The sequence below is a fragment of the Balaenoptera musculus genome, chromosome 6 (assembly GCF_009873245.2).
Source record: "Balaenoptera musculus isolate JJ_BM4_2016_0621 chromosome 6, mBalMus1.pri.v3, whole genome shotgun sequence".
NCBI lineage: Eukaryota > Metazoa > Chordata > Mammalia > Artiodactyla > Balaenopteridae > Balaenoptera > Balaenoptera musculus.
The window spans coordinates 113,100,383-113,113,194 of NC_045790.1; the positions used below are offsets into that span (position 1 = coordinate 113,100,383).

At 59.3% G+C, this 12,812-nt stretch overlaps 1 protein-coding gene across 2 annotated transcripts in view; it reads right to left on the reverse strand.

Moving 5' to 3' along the window:
• Positions 1 to 710: 710 nt before the first annotated feature.
• The window catches only part of OLFM1 (olfactomedin 1), a 38,167-nt gene continuing 26,065 nt past the window's right edge, over positions 711 to 12,812 (reverse strand). For both annotated transcript variants that reach the window (XM_036856725.1, XM_036856724.1), the window contains exons 5-6: positions 8,810 to 8,916; positions 711 to 2,402 (exon numbers count right to left, since the gene is read on the reverse strand). In XM_036856725.1, the coding sequence (XP_036712620.1) occupies positions 1,728 to 2,402; positions 8,810 to 8,916 (782 nt within the window). In that variant the 3' untranslated portion in view covers positions 711 to 1,727. The remainder of the gene's footprint in view (positions 2,403 to 8,809; positions 8,917 to 12,812) is intronic.

Here is a 12,812-nt window from a genome sequence, read left to right on the forward strand (position 1 = left end):
CAGGGGACGCAGTGGGTGGTCACCACATGCCACACCCTGCCTTGGCCTCTAGTGCCGAGGCGGGTCCTGGACTGTCTTGTGAAAGGAGAGTGACTTTGACCTGTGCCTTCTCTGGCCATGTGAATCCCCAGGGCACTCCAGAACGGCTCTGTCCTGCAGAGACCTCAGGGCCCACTTAGAGACGGAGGCTGGCTTGGTATCTGCAGGCCTGGCCGTGGTGGTCTGGGCTCCCCCAATGCACGAGGTTCTCTGTCTCCAAGGCTCAGGGACCCAGACCCCAGACAGGGCTGGCCACTCACCTCTTGGATCCCCAGTGCTCCTAGGAAGCCAACTGGCCAGAGAGGGCCTGGGTTTACCTTTGCCCACTTTTCGGCAGTGTTTCTGCGGATGCTCCCTACCACGTCGGAAGCGGGTGCTTGTCCCAGGCTCCTTCCAGCTGTGACTAGGAGGAGCCTGGCGGGGTGGGGTGGGTGGGACTCCCAGTGGTGTAGTCCCCGGATTCAGATTCACCCAAGGAGTGGGGACCTCCAAGCTGATTCTCGGGCTCCGGCCCTTGCGGGGGATGAGTGCCTAGGGACCCAATGGAGCTTGTGTCCAGACCGTGCCCTGTCCTCTTCTGAGAGGGGCACTCACTCTGGAATACATCTGCAAGGATCTGGAAGTCTCGGTCATTTTGAAAACCTTCTGAAATGACAAACGAAGCAAAAACATCTCCTAATATTTTTATTGTTCCTCAGATAACCGGATAGTACAAAGTTTCCCTCTTTTTTACTTAAAAAAGGTACTTTCTGCACACTGTTACCCTCAGGAGCATTTCTTTCCCGTTGGAAACAGAAGTTTCCCTAGATGAGCCCTTCTCATCTGTGGTTACACTATTTAGATAATTTAACAAGAAGAGGATATTTCCTTTCATGATTATCAATGTGAACTTGATCATCTCTCTATAAGGGCGAACATTGATGTGTTTTTTTAATTTCTCTTTAGAAACAAAAGCCATCCACTTACTAATCCAAACTACGGAACTGCATTTACAACGTTCATGGCATCAACTAAACAGACAATTCACCACCTCGAGGAAACAACAGACGGACATTGCACGATGTATCTACGGGGTACGCGGATTCGAACGGTGTGGCACTGGGCCTGTCCAGGCCACACACGCCGGCCACCGCTCTCGGGGACTAACTCGGGTCCACGGGCTACTTGGAGTCTCAGCACAGTTCATCTAAGACACAACACGTGGTCAAGGATGGCAGCGGTGATGAGATGCGAGTTACACTAGCCTACGCGGCCCCCTCGGCTGCCGAGCAAGGCCCGGGGGAGGGGGGGCTTCAATGAGACACGACACTCAGGTCCGTCGAGCTGACCATGATCTACGGACAAGTCCATGCGAGCCTAACAGTGGGTTGTTCTCGGTGAGAATAGGCCAACAGTCAGTGCCTTACTTCTTGAGTATATTGACCAGAAAGGGGACCAGGGCGGGGGAACCGGGGAGCCCTGGGCTGCAGTTCCAGCCGTAAATACGGGGGCTTCTTCCCACACCGGCCGCCCTCCGGCTGGAGCTGGAGAAACACGGGGGCAACGCCACCCCGTGGTGCCGGAGTCCACGCTGCTGCTGATTTTTCCAAATTAGCCTTGTTCATCTCACCAATGTTAACTTGGCAGCTGTTCCACAGGAATTTCCAGGTGGGTGAGGGCTCGGACCCTCGGCTTCCAGGCCGAGGGGATTACAACTCATCAGACCGGATGACGTGGAAGAGGGTGACGTTGTAGAGGATCTGGTGGCCATTGTTCCAGGCATACAGGGCGCGGTCCTTGGGGTTGTAATCCAGCATGGAGATGTGCGAGTACTTGTTCTGGAAGGGGATGTCGATGTACTCGTAGGTAGAGGCGTTGGTTTGGTAGGCGTAGTGGACCTTGGTGCCCCCCGAGTAGCCGTTGGTGACGTAGAGGGTCCCGCAGATGATGAAGGCCTCGCCGGCGCTGCGCTTGGGGTAGCTGGTGTTCCAGGTCTGCAGCACCTGCAGGGAGACGGGGTCCAGCTTGCTGATGACGATGTTGCCGGCGTTCTGGTTGGTGGCATAGACAGCCCACAGCCCGTTCTCGTCCACCATGAGGTCGATGTCCGAGTGGCCACCCCAGGCGTAGTGGTACATGTTGTTATAGCCGGCATAGTCCAGGCTGCGCGTCTTGAGGATCGTCTCTGTCTTTAGGTCGAACCTGATGACAATGTGACTCTGGAACTTGTTGAAGTAGATGGAGCCGTTGTAGACCACCTGCCCCGTGCCGGACCAGGGGTGCGGGAGGCGGTGGGACGTGAAATTGTCCGTGGTCATGAAGGCCAGCATCGATCTGTACTCGCGGACAAAGCGGTTGTTGTGGTAGCCGTCCATGTACCAGACCTGCGGACACAGCGGACCTGTCAGTGGTGCTGAAGGGGGGGGACCCCTCCCGGGTAGGCATCCCCTCCTGGACTTGGGATTTAGTGATTCGGCACCCAGAGAAGGAGCTGGAAGGACCGGGAGAGAATAGACTAAACAGGGTCATGTCCTTCCTCCAAACCCATGGTGTGTCTTTCACGAGGGGCCAGGGCTGCCTCCCCACCAGGGGAGGAAGCGTCCAGCCTGCAGAAAGGACATCACGCACATGGGTGTGGGAACCGACAGCCTGGGACCTGCAGCCGCGCCGTGGGGCGTGGCTGGCACCCACCCTCTGCTGTTCCCGCCAAGTGGGTGGCGCTGCCCCCAGGCTGTGGGTCATCTGGGAAGGCCGGCCCTCCAGCAGCATGTGACACCGCCCTCCAGCAGGACGCTGTGGCAGAGGGCACAGCCGCCTGGGCCCGCAGGAGGACAAGTGCCCACAACACCGGGCAGTCTGCAGGGATGACCATTATCAAGGTCGTCAGGAAGGGCGATGCCCGATACCCCAGGGGGTGCGTGCGTCAGGCCTCTCCTTTCGTCCAGGCCCTCACAGCAGGTCGGACTGAATCACCAGTCCGGCGGGGGGACGTCATTCATTTGGCACTTGGGATGCTCCGACTGTAATCACTCTGTCACGCCCAGTCCTGGGAAAGTGCCTCTCCCTGAGGAATCCGGGCTTCCAGAAGGCTCTGATTGCTCAAATCAACCAAGATAACAAACCCAGTAGAGGCCCAAGTTTGGGGTCACAAGAAGAAGAGCTTTCCGATCACTGCTTAAATGCCCGTTGACTCGAAAGCTGTCTAGACTTTGCACAAGACGCTTTAGTCATTTTCAACCAACATGAGAGCAAATTAGAAAGCAATGCAGTTAGAGGAAAATCTGCCGGGCTAATGCCGTTCCCAGTGCATCTGTCTGGCAAGAAGGCAGCTGCTTTATCCGTCAAGGGCTCTGCCGGCTGCAGGAGGGATTAAGGATGTGGGAGTTTTCAGACACGGTATCGCGCATGCGTTAAAAAAATTTTAAAAACCCCATAAACCTGTAACCTTGCTCCTGAGACATCCATTCAGATGTTTAGAGGCAGATGTGCTTTTTGTTTTTAACAACATTTTTTTTAAAGACTGGGTCTCATTTGAGGCTTCTCCTTATCCTTAGCCTCTGTCACAGGAGCCCTCAGCGATGAGGGTCATGCATTAGAACGGGGCAAGCGCAGGGCTGGGTGGGAGGTGTCAGAGGTCCGCAGGGTGATGTGCAGACGCCCTGACATCTCGCCTCCTCTTGGCTACCTCCCAGACAGGGAGCTCACTGCTTCTCTCAAGACTTCGCTCAAGTGACAGCCCCCCTCTGCATCCTCTCCTGACCCCCCATCTCAGCTCTGTCTGCCTCCCCCACGAGTGGGTCTTTGATGGTGGGGACCCGGTTGGGTTGATGCATCCCTGAACCCCCAGGGATCAGCACCTCCTTCCTGTGGGCAGAGCTGGGTGAAGTCAGCATCCAATTTCTAAGGATTTTTAAACTGCCTTTTCCTCCGATAAACTGGCAAGTTGGTCACAGGGGGCAACACTTGGAAAAGGCAATTTAGGGTGGGAGAGAAAATCAGCACAGGTGCTAAATGTGTAACAACCAGCTCTCGGCCTGGAGGGTTTAAGCCACCAGTGAGCCCCTCTGTGCAAAAGAGGAGCGCATCACGGGACCCCCAGGGCCTGCGATGAGGGCCCACCTTGGGCACTGCCTCCCACCCCCACGAGTTCACTCCGGTCTCACCTCAAATGCCTTGTCCTTCCCCGCCTACTCCACGTTCCAAGGCTCAGATGGAATCCCGTCCCCTCCAGGATGCCGCCCAGAACCGCTGCATCTGAACCGCTGAGGCCTGGAACCAGGGTCCTCAACCTGGCTGGGTCCCCTGGGAGCTTTCACACCCCAGAACAATGACACAGACCTTGGGGGTAGAGTCGGGCATCGGCTGGTTAAAGCTTCCAGGGGATTCTAACGTTTGGGAGGGTCCCCGAGACCACCTCTTCCAAGTTCCCAGTTCGGAGAGGCCCAGGGGTGAGGGTCTCGCCCAGGGCCACACGGTCTGTTCACCAGAAAGCAGACTGCATCTCGCACAGGACACACCCACTGCCTGTCTTCGCTGGGCCACTTCCTCCCAGACTCCCGAGGCCGTCCTCTGAAATGCCCAACCGACCCTATAAAGCAGGTTCTGTTCACGGGCACAGACAGAAGGGGACGGCGACCTTCCACTCGCTCATTCCTGGGCTTGACCACCATGCCCGCTTCACCCACCACCGCCCGGCAGGATGGCTCGGGTGGCCCAGGCGGCCATGCGCCTCCTGTTCTCCAAGTGATGGGAACTCGTTCCCTGCCCTCTGGGCGCTGGTGACCTCAGGGCCACGCTCCATGCAGGCTGCAGCTCCCTGTGGCCATCGTCCTGCGGGAAGGACCGCGGGGCTCCAGGCTGAGGAGGGGGAGAGCTGAGAACACACCGGGGGACAGAAGCCAGGGCAGCCCAAGGGAACAAGGGGCCCTTGGGGCGGCAGGGCTCAGAGCCCCCGCTGCGGGTGCTTCTGTCACCAGAAGGAAGGCCCCCCGGGCGAGTGGCGAGAGGAGCCCCCTCGGCAGGTCTGAGGCCAGTGTGCAAGCTCCCCCATCCACGAGGGTCCCTTTGCCAGAAAAGATAAAACAAAGCCACCTCCGGATTCTTTCTTTGTAAATGCCATGCCTTGAGTGGATGTGGCCTACCAGCTCACTGGAATCAAAACGCCCAACACCAGCTCCCCTGTAAGAAAACCTGGGTATTCCCACATCTTGACTGCATTTTGGTTCCACACGGTGGAGTTTACGGAGAACGTGGGGTTTTCCTAATTGTCCCTATTATTTTCATGTGCTTTTTAGTGAAGAGGGCCATCTCGGTGCAGGGCAGGGCAGGGCGATGGTGTCGAGTCTGGCCCCATCTTATGTGATGCAGGGATGGACCCGGGAGGGGCGGAGGGGGGGAGGGAAGCCGCCCAAAAGGCCTGGCTTAGTAACGTGACCATGTCCTCTCCTCCCTTTGGTGGGGCAGGCATCTGTCACATGTCCTCCTGGCAGGACCTGACCTCAAGGAGCCAGCGCGGGTGGGAAAGATGCTCTAAAGGGAGCCCTTAGCTGAACAGGTGAGTGGGGAGGTGGGAGGCTTCACTGGGGAGAGAGGGTTGAAAGGGGGGCGAGGTCAGCAGCCCCAAGACCGTCCCCGACCACACAAAACAGTGTGACCGTGCAGTTCGGATAATATGACCTTGAGGAAGACAGATTCCGTAGGAATAAAATACCTGGCTGGCTGTGACACTGTTCAGATGACAGGGAAGGACTTCTAAACACTAAACTGAGCTCACTGCTGTTTGGGAAACGAGATGTGTTCTAGTGGTGAGACCACCCCTCTGAACATGAACTTCCTGGGGGCCAGAGGCTGGCTGGTCCCCTTACCAATGTCTGATGTGAGCGGGCCTGGGACTTCTACAGCGGAAGCACGGCTGTAAGAGGGATGGTGGATGCTGGACCTTAGAAGGGTCCACAGTCAGAGGTACGCGCCTCAGTGTCTTGGTCTCCCGGTGGGGGGGGGGACACAGCCTGGAGGGACGAGAGCATGGCTTCCGGAGCTCTGGTGCCATCAGAAGCTTCTGGACCGGGTGGAGGACCACCGGAGCCCAGCACAGTGCCTGCACACAGGCGGTGCTTAATGAATGAGCTAACCTGGTTCTAACAGCTCAGCACAAAGGCAGGGGGACCCGAGAGCCCCTTTGAGGGCTCCCGGACAGGGGTCCCAAGGCAATTCCCCACCCTGGCTGTTGGCCACACCCCTCTTTCCTCGCCCTCTGTGGTCTCCTGCACTGAAGCTGACACTGATTTATTTTTTTTGGAGAGAGTTATTGGTCTCCTGCGTGTGATCAAAATTGGACGGAGAATGGAAAAGATGCAAACAAAACAGCACCCTTCCAGATCAATGGCAGGACCTGGGGACGTGTCACTTAGCAGGCTGTGAGTTGGTGGCTGTGCTGATCTCACGGCTTGGGGGAGGACTGCCGACTGCCCAAAGCTTTGGAGCAGGCCCCCAGGGTCTCCTGCCAGCGAGCTGGTCCCCTCCCTCCCTCCCCATGCAGTCAGCTCCCACAAAGGCCCCCCCTTCCGCCTTCCTGCTTGCACTCTGTCCATCACCAGGGCCCCCTTTCCTGGAGGGTAATCAACTCATCAAGCAGAAAAGAGATGTCTAATGTCCAACAGCATCCATCACCACCTCAACGGCTTCGCAAATGAATCCACATCCTCACGGTACGGGGCATTCCAGGAGCCCTGATACGTGATCTCTGAGAAAAGATAATTTGACGAGCGCTCACTACAACAAAGGAAATTGACATCAACATGGGGACCCAGAGGCACATCTGCGGTGTCAGATGGGGCGAAATCCTCTAGACCGGGGATCGTCCTCTGCAGCACCAAGGTCATTGGTTCCAGCTCACGGATCCCAAGAGGCCTGCTGGGTCAGCGGGGTGTGAGTGGTGGGGCAGGCAGAGGGCAGGCAGGAGGTGGGGAGAAGGCAAGGGAGAGGAGGGTGACTCGGGAGACTCAACCTGGAACATCGCGGTTAATAAATGGTTAATAAGACCACGGGCCAGCCTTTCCTGAGACCTTGGGCAAGTCACATGACCCTCCTGGCCCTGCGTTTTCTCATCAACACAGCAGAGACAACTGTGATCTCCGGTGGGAGGGCAGCCGTGGGACCAAACCAGGCCAGGCACAGGTTCGCTCAGCTGAGGGCTGGGCGCACGTGTCGCTGCGTCCTAGAAACCAGTACTTCCTCTTGTAGTTCAATATATACATCACGTGTTCAGGGTCTGCATCACCATCTTGTTTTCACGTCTGCGTTACTGTTACTGTCACTGACATCTGCGGCAAGAGCACACTCCTAACCAAACTCGGAACCAAAGTGGTGTTTTCCAGGGGGATGCAGGTGAAACTGAAGAGTAGTCAGGGTAACAATTGGCCAATTAAATGCTTCATTGGTAATTAATTGGCCAATTAAATTCTTAGAAAACTTCCAAGGACCAGCTAGCTGTCACCATTCAGAAAATAAAACACAAACAAACTTCACCCCCAAGATACCGGACCCGGTCATTTCCCGGGTTTGCAGCCTGTAGCCGGCCCCCTCCTTCCAGAACTCTCTGCCTGCAGACCAGGGGATGAGGTCTGGGAAGAGGCTGCTGGCCTGCTGGGGGGTGGGTAAGGAAGGGGAGAGACGGGGGTTCCTCCCACTGGAGGTTGTGGGATAAAGACAGACGCCCAGATAGCTGGCAAGCCCGTCACGGTCCCCCAGGCGTCTCCCCCAGAAGGAGACAGTGTGCCGCTTCCTGATCTAAACAGAAGCGATCACACCGTCTAACGGGTGGGAATGGGGCGGGGGAGCAGCAGAGATCAGAAGTCTCAAGACCCCTCCCCACTGAAGATCCTCCAGACAAGGCTCGGAGGTTCTCAAATGCCTAAGCTCCTTTCTCAATCTGCCCAGAGGAAGAGTTGAGTTTTTTTTTAAGTGTTTATTTTCTAAACGTCCTGCAGGCAAGGGGCTGGGTAAGAGAGGCCCTGGACTGTTGCGACGGTTCTCTCCGGGTGCCAGCGGTCAGGCTGGTGGACCACCAAGGGACAGGAATGCCCACGGCTCCTTTCCTCCACCGAGAGCCAGAACCCTGGGCGTTCGGAACCTCCCTTCGCTGAAACGCTCCCAAAGGATGCTGTGGTGACGGACGGATGTTACCCGGGCCCAGTGGGCCAGGTGCCACCCTCCCAGCCAGCCAGCCCTCTGCTGCCCACGTCCCAAAGGGACTCCAACGACAGAACCCAGCCCCCCACCCCATCCCGATCAAGACAGACGTGCCGCTCGGTCGTCTCTCTCTCCTTTTATGAGGTTTTTACCCAGGGGGGAAAATCTAGAAAAAAAAGAACATGGCTTTTTTCCTAAATCAAAAAAGAACATGAGTTTCCATCAGCCATGAAAGGAATGGCAAATGAAACACAAATGAGAAGTCATTAAAACAAGAAGGCCTGACCATGCTGTTCCTGAGCGGAGCAGGGCCAGGGCTGTGAGCATGGGAAGGTTTCAGCCCAGAGGCAGCCCCTCCGCTCCCAGGGGCGGAGCCACGCCCGGGGAGGGGGTCGCAGGCGTCCTCCTGCCCCGTCACCGCCACGGCCATCCTCACATCGGACCCGCCCCGCGGTCTGTGACTCTGGCTTAGTACAGGGACCTCGGCAAGGGACCTGGGCCGCTCCCCAAAGTCCCTGGAACCCCGCCCCAGGGGCACCAAGTTTCGCTCGTCCACAGCCCCCCCGGCCCCAGACCCAGAGCCAATGAAGGAAGCACTCACCCTGTTATCACCTTCTGGGGCCAGAGGGTCCGTCATCCAGGACCCAAACCTCGAGCCGGAGGTCTTGATGGTCACGGGGTCACTTATGCCCGTCAGCTTGCCACACGCTGGAAGAGAGGACACAGCGCAGGGGAGTGACTGCCTGGGCGCAGCCCCAATACCTGCCCCTCCCTCGGCTGCCACTCAGCTACTCCTGCCCTGCTCTTCCCATGGCACCCCCAGCCCCGAAGGCCAGGGAGGCCACCATGCCCCCCCCCCAAGCAGAGAGCAACGGAGGCCAGGGCGGGTGGGGAGAGGGAAGCGCAGCCCCCTGGGCCTCGGGCCGGGGGTGCCGGGGCCGCACCTCCCGATGGGGCGGCCAGCCTCGCCCAGACGCAGTTTCCTCCTCTGGGAAGCGGGGGGCAGCAGCCGCTGGACCTCCTAAGGAGAAAGTGCATCCGCGGTCCAGCGCAGGAGGAAGGGCGCTCCTTCCCCCTGGAGGGCCTGTGAGCTTCCCTGCAGGGTGACGGCTCCCTACTGCCCGGAGGAGGTGCCCAGGGGCCGGAGGGCTGGGATTTGAAGTCACTGACGGAGCAGAGAGCACGGGGGTGACGGCGCCCTCCCGTCGCACAGATGGAGGCGGGAGACAGGCTGGGATGCACTCGGGGCCACACCGCCACTCGGGCATTCCCGACAGCCCAGCGCCCTTCCCACTGCCCCTGATAGCCCCGGGCAGCTACCATGCCCAGCAGAAATCCCCCTCCTGCCACCTGGATGCCAAGCTGTGTGCGCAGCCCTGAAGCCTCCCGGAATCAATAAAGTCAGCCAGCCTCAGAAGGGCTAAAGTTTCCTGAGCCTCAGAAGCCGAGTGGCCCCTCGACGTAGGCAGCGGGCCCTGCCCTGCGGGGACGTGTGTCTTCTGGGACGCCCTCCCTTTCTTCCAGGCCAGGCCTGCGTGTAACTCCCCAGCTCTGCCTGCTCTGCTAAACTGCCACTGTATTAGCAGATGTAGAGGTCACTCTGCGAAGTTCAGAGGAGACCTGCGCGTTTTCAGAAGATTGCCAGTGACTTAACCCAGGGACCGTGGTTTAGCCGGGAGTCATCCCGCCAAGTGAGGTGGGCCCGGCCTCGGGGAGGGGCCCATGGCCACCTCTGCGCTGTCTGGGGTTCCTCCCACTCTCTCCCCAAACTTAAAGTGGGGCAAGCAAATCCATCAGCATCACTGAACAAGACTGGAGAAGTGGACTCCCCGGACCCCCAGCCCAGCGCCTGGTGCCGCTGTCTCTTTGTGTTGTCAGGAGAGCTTGTATCTGGGCAACGCGGAGGCCTTGGACCGGGATTAAGAGCCGACTGCAAGCAGAAGAAAGGCGGCTTTACACCCAAATTCCCATCAAGTCATGCTGCCCCCTCCTAAGCCCCAGCGGTGCTGCCCCCCAGGCTGCTGCCTCTGGCCCAGATTCGAAAAAGGAACTCAACTATTTTTACTCGCCCATCCCTTCCCAGTGTATATTTTGCCTGTTCCCCTTTCAGGAGGAATTGCATACTTTCCCACTGAAATACTGTCCCCTCAAGGCCCGAGGCCATCACTTGCAGGGCAGGGAGGTGAGTCTGCAGACAGGCGAGGGTCCCTGCAGACAGCAAGTCTGCCCGGCCCTGTCCACACCCCCCCATCTGAGGGAGGACAGACAGAGGACAAAGGGACTGGACATTACGTCCAGGTTAGCCAACATCTACAGCAACCAGAAGTAAGAAAAAAGTGGGTCCTTGGAAATCTCGCGAGAGCGTGTGTGCCCACCAGAGCCCCAGACCAAGTTCTCATCCCACGAGGGTTTTGAGAATTTGGGGTGGGGTTCCCTGAGGGTTCCGTCTGGAGGAGGGAGGGCAGGGGAGAAGCAGGACACTAGGCTGGTCTCCCCCCAGCACCCTCTTGGTTTCTGTGACCCTGGGGGGTTCTGGGCTGCCCCCGGGAGACAGCAGACCCTCCAACCTGGGTGGGAAATGCTAACAGGGGCCATTGAACAGCAGAAACAGCCCTCCTCCCTGCTGCCCAGAGGCCAGCAAAGTGCCCCGTGTGAATGTCCCGTGCAGGGCCTCCCCACCGCTGAGTCAGGGACAGTGGTCCTGTCTGCCGCCCGGAAGGAGAAGTCCCAAGGCACCGTGGCCCCAAGGGTGTCACGGATCGGGGGCCCCGGGGGGGATGCCTGCTGGAGCTCCATCGCGGGCACACTTCCCAGTGGGATGTCCACTCACGCCAACGCCCTGCCCAGCGTTCAGCGGCCACACCCGGCCTGGGACGACCTCCCCCGAAGGAGACAGACATCCATCCTTTACATCACACTCAGAAGGTGAAGATGGCAGGTGGACGCCCGGCTCAGTTCGGCTGCCTGCCCAGCTCTTCCGGCCTCCCTACCTTCGCTCAGGCCCACCTGCATCAGGAGAGCCAGACCCCCACCCCGCTCCTGCCCTCCTGTCTTCCGTGGCTGGACCCACACAGATGCCTCTGCAGAGCCCGCTCCCTTCCGGACGGCACCCACCCTGCCTCCCCGACCCAGGCTGGGCCTGCACACCCCCTGGGCGTGGACCCGGGCGTCCAGGTCTCACGGCCCCAGGCAGGATGCCCCTGCCCCCCGCAAAGCTCAGCCTGGGGGACCTGTCCAAAGTGAATGAATGAACGAACAAATGACTCACCTCTCAGGAACCGAGAGGTATAATTATCCATCTCCCAGAAAATCCTCGTCAGCCCACGGCTTTGCCACGTAACCCGCCAGAGGGGACGGGGGTGAAGGTGGGCCGCCTCTGCTGAGGGCGGCTTCCTCATCTGCCAGAAGGATACCCACCCCAGAGGCGGTTGTGGGAATTAAAGCAGTTAACCAGTGGGGAGCTTCTAGAAGGATGCCCGTCACGCATAAGTGCCCAGTGAGGCCAGGAGCCATGGATTCACACTGAGACTGTGGCCAAGTCCAGGCCCGGGGCTGCCCTGGATGGTTCCACTGCGTCCGGCCCACAGAGAAGGGCTGTGGCTGCAGAGAAGGGGAGACCGTCTGCGGGGGGCCTGGGGGGCGGGAGGAGGGCGTCTGGACCAGCCCCAGCCCCGACCTGCCCTGGGCTGAGGTCTCCCCCAGTGCACCCTGGCCCGAGGGGCTGAGCCCACGCTCCCCCAGCCTCTCGGAGGGAGCCTTAAGATCATGGATGAGGAGCCGGCAGAGAAGGGCCCAGCTGGCCCGGGAGGCCTGCTCTTCCAGTTCCTGGCTGTGGGCTCAGCTCTCCACTGGGGATGGAGGCAGCCCGCCCTGCTTGAGTCACGGAGTTATTTTTGGCTCTCCATCCAGACTGGCTCTGCCAAGACCTCGGGAACTGACAGGATCTAAAAAAGCCCCGCGGCAGAGCTGCAAGGCAGAGTCTTGGCACGTTCCGTTCACGAAAAAGTGTCCCTCTCTTGTCATGAGAGCTCGGGCTTCGTGGATGGGGAGGGGAGGGAAGCCGAGCAGGTCCATCTCAGAGGAGGCTGGGCTCCAGGCTCAGCACCCTCAGCTGGGAGGGCCCTGAGGGCCCAGGACGGGTCTCAGGAGGGAGGCCGCCTTGCAAAGCTGGGAGCCTGGACAAAGCAGCCTCCGCAGATGCAATCCTCTGGCCCCCCGCTATTCCTAGAAGGAGGCCACTTCTGAACAACAGCCCGAATGACCTCTGACAGGAGCCTGAGCAGGCCCAGGGCGACATGCCCGCCAAGGAATCGGGCCAGAGACCCGAGGGTCTCTGGGGGCTGACTGCTCTACAGCAGGCAGACGGGTCCTGGGGCCGCCTGGCCTCCAGGCCCATCTGCCTTGGCCCCAGCTTGTATCCCTAAAGACTGGGAAGAGTTGAGCTGGCAAAGCTGGGAGCTCAGACAGACACACGTCCTTGCAGAAGAGCTAACCTGGGAGGGAGCAGCCTCCCTGCAAGCTCAGGCCCAGAGCCCCGAGGGCCGCCCTGGACGCCCATCTCCCCTCCGCACCTGGGCAGGGACGGGGGCGCTGAGAGACCTCTT